This window comes from Anolis sagrei, chromosome X (assembly GCF_037176765.1).
Source record: "Anolis sagrei isolate rAnoSag1 chromosome X, rAnoSag1.mat, whole genome shotgun sequence".
In the NCBI taxonomy this organism is placed as follows: Eukaryota; Metazoa; Chordata; class Lepidosauria; order Squamata; family Dactyloidae; genus Anolis; species Anolis sagrei.
In genome coordinates, this window is record NC_090034.1 from 5,755,100 (window position 1) to 5,770,875 (window position 15,776).

General features: G+C 45.2%; 1 protein-coding gene across 1 annotated transcript in view; it reads right to left on the reverse strand.

The window, feature by feature from the left end:
* Nucleotides 1–15,776, reverse strand: part of LOC132781570 (WD repeat domain phosphoinositide-interacting protein 2) — a 68,365-nt gene that overhangs the window by 29,477 nt on the left and 23,112 nt on the right. Inside the window, exon 2 of the mRNA XM_067473322.1 lies at nucleotides 6,770–6,852. Coding sequence (XP_067329423.1) covers nucleotides 6,770–6,852 — 83 coding nt within the window. The remainder of the gene's footprint in view (nucleotides 1–6,769; nucleotides 6,853–15,776) is intronic.

Here is a 15,776-nt window from a genome sequence, read left to right on the forward strand (position 1 = left end):
TTCCAGACAAGAAATAATCAGGGCCAACTAACACCTCCCAACAAATGATTCCACGGTGGTCTATGCTCTTGCTACGTCTCTCATAGACTACTGCAACACTCTCTACGTGTGTTGCCTTTCAAGACACCCGAAAAGTTTCAGTTAATCCAATGGGCGGAAGCCAGATTTTTAACAGGTGTGGGGTACAGAAATCACACAACTCCCCTGTTGTGTCAGCTCTACTGGCTGCCAATTTGCTACTGAGCCCAATTTAAAGTGCTGGTCTTGGCCTATAAAGCCCTAAATGGTTCTGATCCAACTTCCCTACGAACCTATCTCCTCATATGAGCCTACTAAAAGATCGTCTAGGAAGACTCCACTCTCAGTCCCACCCTCTTTGCAAACAAGATTGGTGGGGACGAGAAACAGAGCCTTCTCAGTGGTGGCCTCTCGGCTGTGGAACTCCATCCCCAGTGAAATCAGGAAGGCCTCATGCCTTTTAGTTTTTAGAAAGAACTTAAAGACATGGCCTTAGACACAAGTATTTGAAGAATACGTGACTATGGGCTTCGACACGGTTTGAATACGGATTATGAACAAGGATGAATAGAACTGAAGTCGAGCACGGATTTAGGAAGGTCTCACCCAGGAGGGAGAGACCCTACAGACCCACAAAGGAGGATCCGCTACTTTGGTGAGCAAAAGAAAGATGAAGCCACAAGTTAAAAATTTCCCTAGGTTCCCAAATGAATCTCACCAAAGTTGAAGGAAGCGCCACCGAGTTGTTTTTATTGTGATCCAGCTGGAAAGGATGCAAAGCTGCGATAATTCGACGAGCAAGCATACATTGTACACAAAATAAAGCCTTTTTATACATAAACAGAGCTGTCATATTTGAATTTCCCACTCCCCGCCCCTCAGCCGGCTCGGTGATGATTGGCTGGAGCTCTACAGCTGGGAGGAGGCTTGGTGAGCTCCTGCCGCCTTGGCCCCCTGGTCAATCAGGAGAGAGGGAGGTGGGACGACAGAGAAACAATGGAACTTGAGTGGATTATGTAGATTTGTTGTGATTCCATGTGGCTGGCGAGTCCTCAGGGGCATTCCAGCCGACCAGCTATTGTGTCAAATCAAATCAAATCAAATCATTTATTTCGGTCATTGACCTGCACAGGAAATAGAGTCACATTTTCATACAAACATGGTATGTTTGGTATATTAAAAATATTGTGATCAATGGTGGCAACCATCATTTGAGGTCTGGCGAGTTGGCCCAACGGGGCATCCAGGAACTGGGGAACTCCCTGCAGCTGGTCAGATCAGCTGGAAAGCAGGGGCCTTGGGAGGGCTCGCCCTCAGAACGATGCTCTTTATATGTTTTTAGACTGTTTACTGTTTTAATATGTTTATTGATTAATTATAAACTGTTTTAATGGCAGGGGTATGTTATTGTTTTTACTGTTGATTTTACTGGTATTGAATTGTACTGGAGTTGTAAACAACCTTAAGTCCCCTGAGGGGGAGAAAGGTGGGGTATAAGTGAAGTAAATAAATAAATAAATTCTCACGGGCAGCAAACAGCCAGGCTTTGAAGCTGCAAGGCCATTCAATACTAATCAATGTGGCTAACTGCAACATTCACACTTGCCTCTAACAGACAAGAATTCTACAAGAGAGGAAATTCCATCTGAACACGAGGAAGAACTTCCTGACTGTGAGAGCCGTTCAGCAGTGGAACTCTCTGCCCCGGAGTGTGGTGGAGGCTCCTTCTTTGGAAGCTTTTAAACAGAGGCTGGATGGCCATCTGTCAGGGGTGATTTGAATGCAACATTCCTGCTTCTTGGCAGGGGGTTGGACTGGATGGCCCATGAGGTCTCTTCCAACTCTTTGATTCTATGATTCTATGATTCTTTCTCCCACCCTGGGCATCATTCCACAGACCTCACAACCTCTGAGGATGCCTGTCATAGATGTGGGCAAAATGTCAGGAGAGAATGCTTCTGGAGCATGTCCATACAGCCCGGCAAACTCACAGCAAACTGATATTTTCCCAACTCCATATTTGTTTATTGCAGACACAATGAAAGCCTGTTTTTCTCTAGCCCTCCTTTACTTCTAAAAAGACTTCCAGGTAAACAACGAGCAAGGAGGGCAAGCCGTAAACATCCTTTGTAAAAAAAGGTGCCTCTCTGGCAGAGATTTTGGCAACCAAGGAATACTTATACCTTATATTTAAAGAGAGAGAAACCTGGGTTCATGCAAGAGACTATTCTGAACTGGCCAGAAAGGAAGAGGGTTTGCTATGCCACGGATTGACAAAAGATTCATTCTTCCTGGTGGCTCGATCAATTGGCATTTCATGGGAGAGTTGGCCGTAAATATAATTTCCTATTACAAAGCTTCTAAGTGGGAGAAGACAACAGAACAGGAAGGCGCCCAGCTTTACTCAAGGTCTTGAGAGCTGTAAATACAAACGCTGCTTATAAAAAGCTTCTAAGCCCAGAAACAGATTTCAAGTTGCCACTGAGAGCTCCTGGCCAGACCCATTAGTATAACTCTTAGGTATCAAGCAGTGCAAAAGTCAATATTTGTCAAGGAAGAAAACAACCAAGAAATAAACACCTTTACCAGCTCGGATTCGGGATATTGTTATGTTTTGGTTTGGGTTTTTTTGCTCTTATCAAGCAAGATACAGCAGCCAATTCCCAAATCCACTCTCGTTTGTGGGATTAACAGAACTCAAAAACCACTGGACGAATTGACACCAAATTTGGACACAAGACACCTAACAACCCGATGTATGTCCTTCACTCAAAAAAAAAATGATTTGGTCATTTGGGAGTTGTAGTTGCTGGGATTTATAGTTCACCTACAATCAAAGAACATTCTGAATCCCACCAATGATAGAATTGAACCAAACTTGGCGCACAGTTCTCCCATGACCAACAGAAAATACTGGAAGGGTTTGGTGGGCAGTGTCCTTTGGTTTTGGAGTTGTAGTTCACCTACATCCAGAGATCACTGTGGACTCAAACAATGATGGATCTGGACCAAACTCTACAAGAATATTCAATATGTCCAAATGTGAACACTGGTGGAGTTTGGGGAAAATAGAATCTTGACATTTGGGGGTTGTAGTTGCTGGGATTTATAGTTCACCTACAATCAAAGAACATTCTGAACCCCACCAACGAAGGAATTGAACCAAACTTGGTACACAGTTCTCCCATGACCAACAGAAAATACTGGAAGGGTTTGGTGGGCAGTGTCCTTTGGTTTTGGAGTTGTAGTTCACCTACATCCAGAGATCACTGTGGACTCAAACAGTGATGGATCTGGACCAAACTCTACAAGAATATTCAATATGTCCAAATGTGAACACTGGTGGAGTTTGGGGAAAATAGAATCTTGACATTTGGGAGTTGTAGTTGCTGGGAGTTATAGTTCACCTACAATCACAGAGCATTCTGAACCCCACCAACGATAGAATTGGGCCAAACCTCTCACACAGAATCCCCATGTGGGCCACAGCAACGCGTGGCAGGGGACGGCTAGTTAATAAGAATCTATCTATCTATCTAGCTATGTCAAGGTGTGTTTGTGTGTCTATCACAGTGGTTCCCAACTTGAGGTCTGTGGACCACCAGTTGTCCCAAGAACTAAAATATGTATTGTCGAAGGCTTTAACGGGCCGGAATCACTGGGTTGTTGTAGGTTTTTTGGGCTTTATGGCCATGTTCAAGAAGCATTCTCTGCAGGCATCCTCGGAGATGGTGAGGCCTCACAACCTCTGAGGATGCCTGCCATAGATGCAGGTGAAACGTCAGGAGAGAATGCTTCTAGAACATGGCCATACAGGCCTTGGGACCAGTGGTCCCAAGAACTAAAATATGTATTGTCGAAGGCTTTAATGGGCCGGAATCACTGGGTTGTTGTAGGTATTTTGGGCTTTATGGCCATGTTCAAGAAGCATTCTCTGCAGGCATCCTCGGAGATGGTGAGGCCTCACAACCTCTGAGGATGCCTGCCATAGATGCAGGTGAAACGTCAGGAGAGAATGCTTCTAGAATATGGCCATACAGCCCAAAAAACCTACAACAATCCAGTTAAAATATGGTCCGCAACCTCACTGTTACTACACCGCAGTTTGAAACCAGCATGGATCAGAGTAAGCTCACAACCATTTGTTTAGCTTGCTGTCGACCTTCGCAGCCCGAGAGACAGTTGTGTCTGTGAAATAGGAAATTTAGGTACTTCCTATGCGGGGAGGCTAGTTTAACTAATTTATGACACCATAAAAATCTCCAGCAATGTGCGAAAGAATGAGGAAGTACTCTATCAGCGACAGCAGTGGACAGTGAAGCGACAGTTTCCCGGTGGCTGGAATTTGAGCATACCCTCATGAAGCTGGAATGTTAAATAGCCTCTGTGTGTCTGTCTATATGTGTTGTGTGTCTATGGCATTGAATGTTTGCCATGTACACTGAAATCCGCCTTGAGTCCCCTGCGGGGCGAGAAGGGTGGAATATAAATACTGTAAACAAACAAACAAATAAATAATTTCATAAACTTAGATGGCAATACTAGTCTAGCTAAACCTTATGCCCTAAATCTCAGAACTCCTCAACCAACCTGATTGTTTACTAGCACCATTTCTCTTGGGTCTTTGCAGGGACGAGCCGCTGCCATTTTAGGTCACTTTCTCCTCTCCCTATTTCCCTGCTTGCCTTAAAGAACTAATGAGACGGTCAATGTAAATGCGAAATGCAGCAGAGTGGGACCCAGGGCGAAGGAATGGCTCTCTGCCTTTATCTACTTCACTGCAGATGGAAGAAAGTGTGCGGCGATCAATATCACTACATCAAGAGCGAGTAACAAGAAGAGTGCCTGGGCTTCTCTCAGGAATAATCAATTCACAGCCCATTCGCTTATTGTATTGTCGAAGGCTTTCATGGCCGGAATCACTGGGTTGTTGTAGGTTTTTTCGTGCTATATGGCCATGGTCTAGAGGCATTCTCTCCTGACGTTTCACCTGCATCTATGGCAAGCATCCTCAGAGGTAGTGAGGATTCGCATTCGCTTATTACTTGAGAGATACACTCCAGGATCCTTTGCATATAACGATTTTCATATGTAATAGGGAATCTTAATTTTCTCACCTGAAATAAACACTCCTTTGAGGTGTTTTGGATTCCAACTCCCACCATTCCTAACAGTCGTTAGGCCAGTGTATCTCAACCTTCCAAATGCCACGGCCCATTAATGCAGTTCCTCATGGTGTGCTGACCCCCAACCATAACATTATTTACGTTGCTACTTCACAACTGTAATTTTGCTACTGTTGTGAATCATAATGTAAATATCAGAGATGCAGGATGTATCTTCATTCACTGGACCAAATTTGGCACAAATACTCAATATGCCCAAATCTGAATACTGCTGAGGTTGGGGAGAGATTGATTTTGTCATTTGGGAGTTGTAGTTGCTGGGATTTATAGTGATCACTGACCTTGAATTTTGGAGTTGTAGTTCACCTACATCCAGAGAGCACTGTGGACTCAAACAATGATGGATCTAGACCAAACTTGGCATGAATACTCAATATGCCCAAATAGGAACACTGGTGTGGATTTTGGGGAAAACAGACCTTGACATTTGGGAGTTGTAGTTGCCGGGATTTATAGTTCACCTACAATCAAAGAGTACTCTGAACTCCATCAACGATGGATTTGAACCAAACTTGGTATACAGAACTCCCATGATCAATTGAAAATACTGGAAGGGTTTGTTGAGCATTGACCTAGAATTTTGAAGTGGTAGTTCACCTACATCCAGAGAGCACTGTGGACCCAAACAATGAGGGATCAGGACCAAACTTGGCATGAGTACTCAATATGCCCAAATGTGAATTCTCGTGGAGTTTGGGGAAAACAGACCTTGACATTTGGGAGTTGTAGGTGCTGGGCTTTATAGTTCACCTACAATCAAAGAGTACTCTGAACTCCATTGATGGTTTTGAACCAAACTTGGCACACAGAACTCCTGTGACTAACAGAAAATACTGGAACGGTTTGGTGGGCATTGACCTTGGAGTTGTAGTTCACCTACATCAGTGGTTCTCAACCTGTGGGTACCCAGATGTTTTGACCTTCAACTCCCAGAAATCCTAACAGCTGGTAAACTGGCCGGGATTTCTGGGAGTTGTAGGCCAAAACACCTGGGAACCCACAGGTTGAGAAACACTGACTTATATCCAGAGAGCACTGTGGACTCAAACAATGATGGATCTGGCACAGATACTCAATATGCCCAAATGTGAACACTGGTGGAGTTTGGGGAAAGTAGACCTTGACATTTGGGAGTTGTAGTTGCTGGTATTTATAGTTCACCTACAATCAAAGAGCATTATGAACTTCACCAACAATGGGATTGAACCAAACTTGGAACACAGGACTCCCATGACCAACTGAAAATACTGGAAGGGTTTGGTGAGCATTGACCTTGGGTTTTGGAGTTATAGTTCACCTACATCCAGAAACCACTGTGGTCTCAAAAAATGATGGATTTGGACCAAACTTGGCTCAGATACTCAATATGCCCAAATGTGAACACTGGTGGAGTTTGGGGGAAAATGACTTCAAAGTTGTCCTTTCTAGGTATCATCTAGGTAGTCCACCCTGACTGTCATGCTTCACATATAACTGAATTACTGTAATACAAACTTGTGTTATACGCAGGTGAACTGTATGCTACTGGTAACCTTGCAAAAGAATGAAGGTGGGTGAAGACTTACTGCATTCATAGATCTGCTCCAGTTTGTCCACGGAAGAGAGGGAGAAGAACTTGTAACCCGATTTGCTGCCGACAGCCAAGGACCTGCAAAGCAAGATACAAAGTCAAGCAAATGTGAGAATTGAACAAACACCAATATTACATGGAACGCAATGGTGTCTAAAGCCCCTTGACAAAGAATATCACAACTCCAAGGCCTGTTCAATCATCAGTCAAAACTGTAAGCAACTTACCAAAACTGTAAGCACTATTATGTTATCGAAGGCTTTCATAGCCAGAATCACTGGGTTGCTGTGAATTTTCCGGGCTGTATGGGCATGTTCCAGAAGCATTGTCTCCTGACATTTTGCCTGCACCTATGGCAGGCATCATCAGAGGTTGTGAGGTCTGTTGGAAACTAGGCAAGTGAGATTTCCAGGATGAGGGAAAGAACTCTTGTCTGCTTGAGACAGGTGTGAATGTTGCAATTGGCGACCTTGATTAGAATTGAATGGCTTTGCAGATTCAAAGCCTGGCTGTTGCTGCCTGGGGGAATCCTTTGTTGTGAAGCATTAGCTGGCCCTGATTGTTCCCTGTCTGGATTTCCCCTGTTTTCTGAGCACTATTCTTTATTCACAGGGTTTACTGGATTTATTTACATGATTAGCATTGAATGGCCTTGCAGATTCAAAGCCTGGCTGTTGCTGCCTGGGGGAATCCTTTGTTGTGAAGCATTAGCTGGCCCTGATTGTTCCCTGTCTGGATTTCCCCTGTTTTCTGAGCACTATTCTTTATTCACTGGGTTTACTGGATTTATTTACATGATTAGCATTGAATGGCCTTGCAGATTCAAAGCCTGGCTGTTGCCGCCTGGGAGGATGCTTTGTTGGGAGGTGTTAGCTGGCCCTGATTGTTCCCTGTCTGGAATTCCCCTGTTTTCGGAGCACTATTCTTTATTCACAAGGTTTACTGGATTTATTTACATGATTAGCATTGAATGGCCTTGCAACTTAAAAGCCTGGCTGTTGCTGCCTGGGGGGAATGCTTTGTTGGGAGGCGTTAGCTGTCCCTGATTTTTCCTTGTCTGGAATTCCCCTATTTTTTGAGTGTTGCTCTTTATTTACTGTCCTGATTTTAGAGTTTTTTTTTAAATACTGGTAGCCAGATTTTGTTTATTTTCATGATTTACAACCAAAGAGCATTCTGAACCCCCCGAACGATAGAATTGGGCCAAACTTCCCACACAGAACCCCCATGACCAACAGAAAATGCTGTGTTTTCTGATGGTCTTTGGCGACCCCTCTGACACCCCCTCACGATCCCCACAGGGTCCCGACCCCCAGGTTGAGAAAGGCTGGCTTAAACCAATACACCACACTGGCTCTCCAAAGTCTAGTTGTCTTCTCCTTCCCGTATGAACAACCAAAGATGAACATTACTTTTTCTTAAAGGACATGATGCAAGGAGTAGGAAGTAAAACAATAAATTATTAGATAGCTGCTGCATACCCAGTTGCAGACTTCACTGCTGAAGCAACGTGATAGTCTGGAAAAGGATCAGTTGAATGTTTTCCTCTCCCAAACTGTTGCTAAGCTCAGCTTCCTTGCATGTCCTCCTCTTGAGAGAGTGAGATATCAACCAGACAAAACACTCTGCATCCCAGCAGGAATACAAAAGGCACACAACAACAAACAGAAATCACAGAATTTGTTTTCTCTTGAAAGATATAAAGCCTTTTTTTCGATCTATCCTGATGCTGACAATTCATTTCCTCTTGAAAGATACAAAGCCTTTCTTTCTACCCACCCTGATGCGGTTTTGGGATGATTTCGCACTTTAACAACACAACTGTTCAATGCTAAGGCTTCCTGCCAAAATGGAACTGTAGAGGAGAGTCTACTGAACAAGCCAGTACCTGCTGCATAACAGTACTGCCATCTGTTAAGGAGTTATGAAGGTGGAGGCATTACTTTTCATTCAACCCTCGTACAAAGCCTTTCTTTCTACCCATCCTGATGCTGTTTTGGGATGATTTCGCACTTTAACAACACAACTGTTCAATGCTAAGGCTTCCCACCAAAATGGAAGAGTAGAGGAGAGTCTACTGAACAAGCCAGTACCTGCTGCATACCAGTACTGCCATCTGTTGAGGAGTTATGAAGGTGGAGGCATTACTTTTCATTCAACCCTCATGCAAAGCCTTTCTTTCTAACCATCCTGATGCTGTTATGGGATGATTTCTGGGGTTTGGGCTGCCCATTATTCCAAGTCACTGTTCATTGTAACAGCAGCCACATCAAGTGACCCGAACCTGGCATCGTGACACTCGTCTAGCAAAAAGAGGAGAAATGGGTAATCCTGATTTTATGAGACGGTAATCCTGATTAAAGATAATCCAGCCATTGGCTGATAGGGATCCCCAAGGCAGAAGGGGGAATTGTTGTCTTTTATGCAGCCTGCTAGGGAAATAATTCAATTCTATTTGACATACATACATACATATGTGTGTGTGTGTGTGTATGTATGTATGTATGTATGTTTGTAGGATTAACATAATTCAAAAACCACTGGACGAATTGACACCAAATTTGGACACTACACCCTTAACAGACCAACAAGTGACCATCCCCCATAATCCCCCCCAAAAAAAATCAGCAGAAAGGATTTAACCCTCTCCCCAAAGCTAAATGATAATACAGATGCTGATGTACCTCTCTCAAGCGCTGCTTTTGAGCCCAACTCTTTTCTAGCCTATGTCTAGAGGGAAGGAAGGAATGAGAGAAAGGAGGAAGACAGGCAGGCAGGCAGGAAGGAAGGAAGGAAGGAAAGAAGGAGAGAAGGAGGGAGGGAAAGAGAGAAAGAAGGAAGGAGGAAGGGAAAGAGGGAATGAAGGAAAAAAAGCAGAGAAATAAAGAAGGAAAGAAAGAAAGAGGTAGAGAAGGAAGGAAGGAGAGATTGAGGGAGGTAAAGAAAGAAAGAAAGAAAGAAAGAAAGAAAGAAAAAGGAGGAAGAAAAGAGAGAGGGAAGGAAGGAAAGAAGGAGAGAAAGAGGGAGGGAGGGAGGGAAGGAACCAAAGAGCAAAGGAAGGAAGGAAGGAAGGAAGGAAGGAAGGAGAGAAGGAAGGATGGAACCAAAGAACAAAGGAAGAAGGAAGGAAGGAAGGAGGAGGAAGGAGGTAGGGAAAGAGGGGAAGAATGAAGGAGGAAAGGAAAGAGGGAATGAATGAAAAAAGCAGAGAAGCAAGGAAGGAAAGAAAGAGGTAGAGAAGGAAGGAAGGAGAGAATGGGGGAGGGAAAGGGGGGTATGCAGAAAAGAGGTAGAGAAGGAAGGAAGGAGAGAAAGAAAAACAAGAAGGAAGGAAGAGAGAGGGAATGAAGAAAAGAAGGAGAGAAAGAGGGAGGGAAGGAAGGAAGAAAAGAGAGAAGGAAAGGATGGAACCAAAGAGCAAAGGATGGAAGGAAGGAAGGAGAGAAAGGAGAAGGGGGAAAAGGGGGAGGGGGAAGGGAGGGAGGGAGGAGAGAAGGAGGTAGAGAAAGAGAGAAAGAAGGAAGGAGGAAAGGAAAGAGGGAATGAAGGAAAAAAGCAGAGAAGCAAGGAAGGAAAGAAGTACAGAAGGAAGGAAGGAGAGACAGGGAGGGAAAAGGGGTACGCAGAAAAGAGGTAGGGAAGGAAGGAAGGAAGGAAGGAAAGAAAAAAGAGAAGGAAGAAAAGAGAGGGAAGGAAGAAAAGAAGGAGAGAAGGAGAGAGGGAGGGAAGGAAGGAACCAAAGAGCAAAGGAAGGAAGGAAGGAAGGAAGGAAGGAAGGAAGGAAGGAAGGGAGGGAGGGAGGAAGGGAGGGAGGGAGGGAGGAAGTAGAGAGAGGAGAAGGGAAGGAAAAGGGGGGAAGGAAGGAGAGAAAGAAAGAAAAAGAGAGAAAGAGAGAGGGAAGGTTGGCCACTGCAACACGTGGGAGGTACAGTTAGTGTGTGTGTGTGTGTATACACACACATATATATGATACACACATACACACACATGTACATCTCTCTATATATAACAGAAGTCCTAAAATGCAGGAGTGTGTGGTCCTGGTGGGCAATTCCAGTTACCCTAACAATGCAATTATGTTTGTGTGTCTGCACTTTCTGTCGATTTAAGACAACCCCATGACTGTTTCGTTGGGTTTTCTCAGCCAAGCAAGACTCAGAGGTGTTTTTGTCAGTTCCTTCCTCTGAAATACAGCCTACAGCAATAGTGTTCAGGGAGCTGTTAAAACAAACAAAAAAAAGGTAAAATCCAGCAGGCTTCGTGCACACGCTGGGATGAAGTCAAACTGCTTGGATCCAGCTCAGTACACAAGGATTAAAGCAATCGGTTTATGGAGGAAAGGGAAGGCAAACCCAAGCAGATGGATGGGCTAATCACGCGAATCTGCCTTAGAATGAACCAGAGGAAGGCTCTTTGAACTCAGGAATGCCCATACTACCTTTCCTGGGGGCTGGAATACAATGAAAACAGGCAGGAAGGCTGGGAAGTAAAGGGCATTTACTGGAAATCTGGTCTTCTTCCCCTGTCCTGTGCCCATGGTTGAATCTGGGAAATTAAAGGTGCTAAAGGAGTGAATGTTTTTAAATGTGTGGTTATTCATCTACTAAAGTGAATAGTCCAAGTTTAGTCCAGATCCAGTGTCAGCTGGATTTACAGGGTACAGGTGAACTATAACTCCGATATGCAAATCCCATCATTTGTGGCCAATCCTCCTCCAAACCAGAACAGGATGTAGAGTGGGTCATGGGGACTTTGTGTGTCAAGTTTGATCTTGATCAGTCAATGGTGTGGGTTGTAGTGGTGTCAGGAAGTGAGTGAAGGTACTGCGAGTCCCATCATCCATGGTCTGCCCTTCTTCAAACTGCACCAGGATGTAGAGTAGGTCATGGGGGTTCTGTGTGCCAAGTTTGGTCTTTATTGGTCATTGGATGAGGGTCGCAGTAGTCTCAGGATGTGAGTGAAGGTACTGCAAGTCCCATCATCCATGGTCCGTCCTCCTCCAAAACGTAGCAGGATGTAGAGTGGGTCATGGGGGCTCTGTGTGCCAAGTTTGGTCTTTATTGGTCATTGGATAACGGTCACAGTGCTCTCAAGAAGTGAGTAAAGGTACTCCAAGTCCCATCATCCATTGTCTGTCCTCCCCCAAATCATACCAGGAAGTAGAGTGGGTCATGGGGGCTCGGTGTGCCAAGTTTGGTCTTTACTGGTCATTGGATGAGGGTTGCAGTAGTCTCAGGATGTGAGTGAAGGTACTGCAAGTCCCATCATCCATGATCTGCCCTCCTCCAAACTACATTAGGATGTAGAGTGGGTCATGGGGGCTCTGTGTGCCAAGTTTGGTCTTTATTGGTCATTGGATAACGGTCACAGTGCTCTCAAGAAGTGAGTAAAGGTACTCCAAGTTCCATCATCCATTGTCTGTCCTCCCCCAAATCATACCAGGAAGTAGAGTGGGTCATGGGGGCTCGGTGTGCTAAGTTTGGTCTTTATTGGTCATTGGATGAGGGTTGCAGTAGTCTCAGGATGTGAGTGAAGGTACTGCAAGTCCCATCATCCATGGTCCGCCCTCCTCCAAACTACAGTAGGATGTAGAATGGGTCATGGAGGCTCTACATCAAGTTTGGTTTTTATTGGTCTTAGTTGGGGGTCACAGTGGTCTGTGGGAACCGAAGGGTTTGAAAGTACTACAAATCCCATAACCCATTGTCCATCCTCCCCAAACCTCACAAGGACGTAAAGGGGGTCATGGAAGTTATCTGTGTCAAGTTTGGTCTAGGTTCATCACCCGTGCTGGTGACAGTGAGCTGTGAAAGTGGCAGCCAATAACAAAGCTGCCCTACGCCCCCCTCCGCATACATACATACATAGATATTATAAAGCTAACATATATACCCACTGTTACTCGGTTGTCATTGAGATTGCTGCCTGCCTACTTTCTCCCTTCCCCAGCTCTGAGAGGGCCTCCCTCAACACATCCTCATGGTGAGGATAAGAGAGCCATTGGAGTGGTCTGAGTATTGGACTGTGACGCTGGGATTTTGAGTCTCTGTCCAGTCATGGAATCCCACTTTGGGCAAGTCGCAATCTTTCTCAGACTTTGAGAAAAGCAAGAACAACCCCCTCTGAACAAATCCTGCCAAGGGAACAACATGAAAGGGTCAACATGTCGGAAATGACTTGAAGGCAGGCAATAAGAATTAGCTGATTACCACTGAGAAATGTAGTCCAACAACAAAGCATTCTTGTTCTATAACCTGCATGAATTAAGGCAAGGGTCTTGAGGGGACGGTCCCCTTGAAGGCTTTTTGTTTGCCTACAGAGACTCTTAAATAGAACTTTACGGTGCTAATATCAGTGTCTCCAAGTAATGTCAGTGTCAGTGACCACGTAGCAACACTCAGAACTGACCACGGAACAACAGACTGATTCAAGATTGTATACTCTCACCCAACCCATTCAACTTGGATGCCGGAGAAATTACACTGTTTAGCTGGTATTGCACCACCTGACATCCGTCGGGAAGTAGCAGCCAATAGTGAAAGGACCAAGACAGTGACATCTCCAGCTCATCCCCTGTTTGGGTATCAGCCAGCACGTCAACGACTGAAATCTAGAAATGGTTTTCTAAGATCTACAGAGACACTCGCCGGAACACCTTAGCAAGCGAGAGTCCAAAAGTGGCAGGCTAAAACCCAGAACCTCAATCAATGGCTGATACGAAATGAGAGACTCCCCCCTGGACACACAGAGGACTGGGCGACTTCGAAGGTGCTGAACAGACTGCGCTCTGGCACCACGAGATGCAGAGCCAACCTTAAGAAATGGGTCTACAAAGTGCAATCCACGACATATGACTGTGGAGAAGAGCAAACTACAGACCACCTACTGCAATGCAACCTGAGCCCCGCCACATGCACAATGGAGGACCCTCTTGCAGCAACACCAGAGGCACTTCAGTGGCCAGCTACTGGTCAAAGGACATTTAATAGAATACCAAGTCTGCAAATTTTGTGTTTTGTTTGTTTGCCTGATTTTTTTAATGCAATACAACTGTTCTGGTTTGCTGCTGACACAATAAATAAATAAATAAATAACTTAGATGCAAAACACATCATGTGATGTGCGGAGCTTGATGAATGCAAAGCTGGAGTCAAAATTGCTGGAAGAAACATTAACAGCCTTAGATATGCAGATGATCCTACTTTGATGGCTGAAAGCGAGGAGGAGCCGAGAAGCCTTCTTACCAAGGTAAAAGAAGAAAGTGCAAAAGCTGGGTTGCAGTTAAATATAAAAAAAAACCAAGATGATGGCAACCGGATGGATTGATAACTGGCAAATAGAGGGAGAAAACGTGAAGGGAGTGACAGGGTTTGTATTTCTATTATTTATTTATTTATTTATTTATTTACTTCGCTTATATACCGCAGTTCTCAGCACAGGGGCGACTCACTGTGGTGTACAACATAGCAAAAAACAAGGTGCAAAATATAAGACACAGTATAAAATAATCCACAATTCAACATTATCAGAAAACATCCTCATCAAAAACATCATCATTACTACAAAAGCCATTCTGTGTCGTCTCATCGCCAAAACCACAACCCAGTATCAATTTCCGCTGTTCATTCCTATGGTCAATTACCAATCATTGCACTTCTTGTTCAAACGCCTTCTTAAACAGCCAGGTCTTTAATTTCCTGCGGAATATCAGCAGGGAGGGAGCTAGTCTGATGTCCACGGGGAGGGTGTTCCACAGCCGAGGAGCCACCACCGAGAAGGCCCTATCTCTCGTCCCCGCCAGCCGTGCCTGTGAAGCAGGCGGGATCGAGAGCAGAGCCTCCCCGGAAGATCTCAAAGTCCTCGTAGGTCGAGAGGCGGTCAGTTAGGTATCTTGGGCCGGAACCGTTTAGGGCTTTATAGGCCAATGCCAGTACCTTGAATTGAGCCCGGTAGCAGATCGGCAGCCAGTGGAGCTGGTACAGCAGGGGGGTTGTATGCTCCCTGCGTCCCACTCCTGTTAGTAACATGGCTGCCACACGTTGGACCAGTTGGAGCTTCCGGGCCGTCTTCAAAGGCAACCCCACGTAGGTGCAAAGATGTCTGCAGACGCAGACTGCAGCCAGGAAATCAGAAGACGTTTCCTTCTTGGGAGGAGAGCAATCTCGATCAAAGAGTGAAGAGTAGAGATATCACACTGGTAATGAAGATCCACATAGTTAAAGAAATGGTATTCCCCGTAGTAATCTATGGATGTGAGAGTTGGACCATAAGGAAGGCTGAGCAAAGGAAGATGGATGCTTTTGAACTGTGGTGCTGTTCTGAGAGTGCTTTGGCTGCAAGAAAGTTCTGAGAGTGCTTTGGACTGCAAGAAGATCCAACTAGGCCCTACTCCGGAAAAAAAGCCCAACTGCTCGCTGGAGGGAAGGAGATTAGAGACAAAGATGAAATACTTTGGCCGCAGATATATTTATTTTTTTGTTGTGTCAGGAGCGACTTGAGAAACTGTAGGTCGCTTCTGGTGTGGGAGAATTGGCTGTCTGCAAGGACGCTGCCCAGGGGACGCCTGGATGTTTTGATGTTTTATCATCCTTGTGGGAGGCTTCTCTCATGTCCCCGCATGAGGAGCTGGAGCTGATAGAGGGAGCTCATCCGCGCTCTCCCCGGATTCGAACCTGCGACCTGTCGGTCTTCAGTCCTGCCGGCACAGGGGTTTAACCCACTGTGGCACCGGGGGCTCCCGGCCACAGAATGAGACAATAGGAAAGCTTAGAGAAGACAATGATGTTGGGGAAAATGGAAGGGAAGAGGGGCCAACCAATGGCAAGATGGATAGATAGAATCAGAGAATCACACAGTTGGAAGAGACCTCATCGGTCATCCAGTCCAACCCCCTGCCAGGAAGCAGGAAAACTGCTTTCAAAGCACCCCCGACAGATGGCCATTCAGCCTCTGTTTAAAAGCTTCCAAAGAAGGAGCCTCCACCACACTCCGGGGCAGAGAGT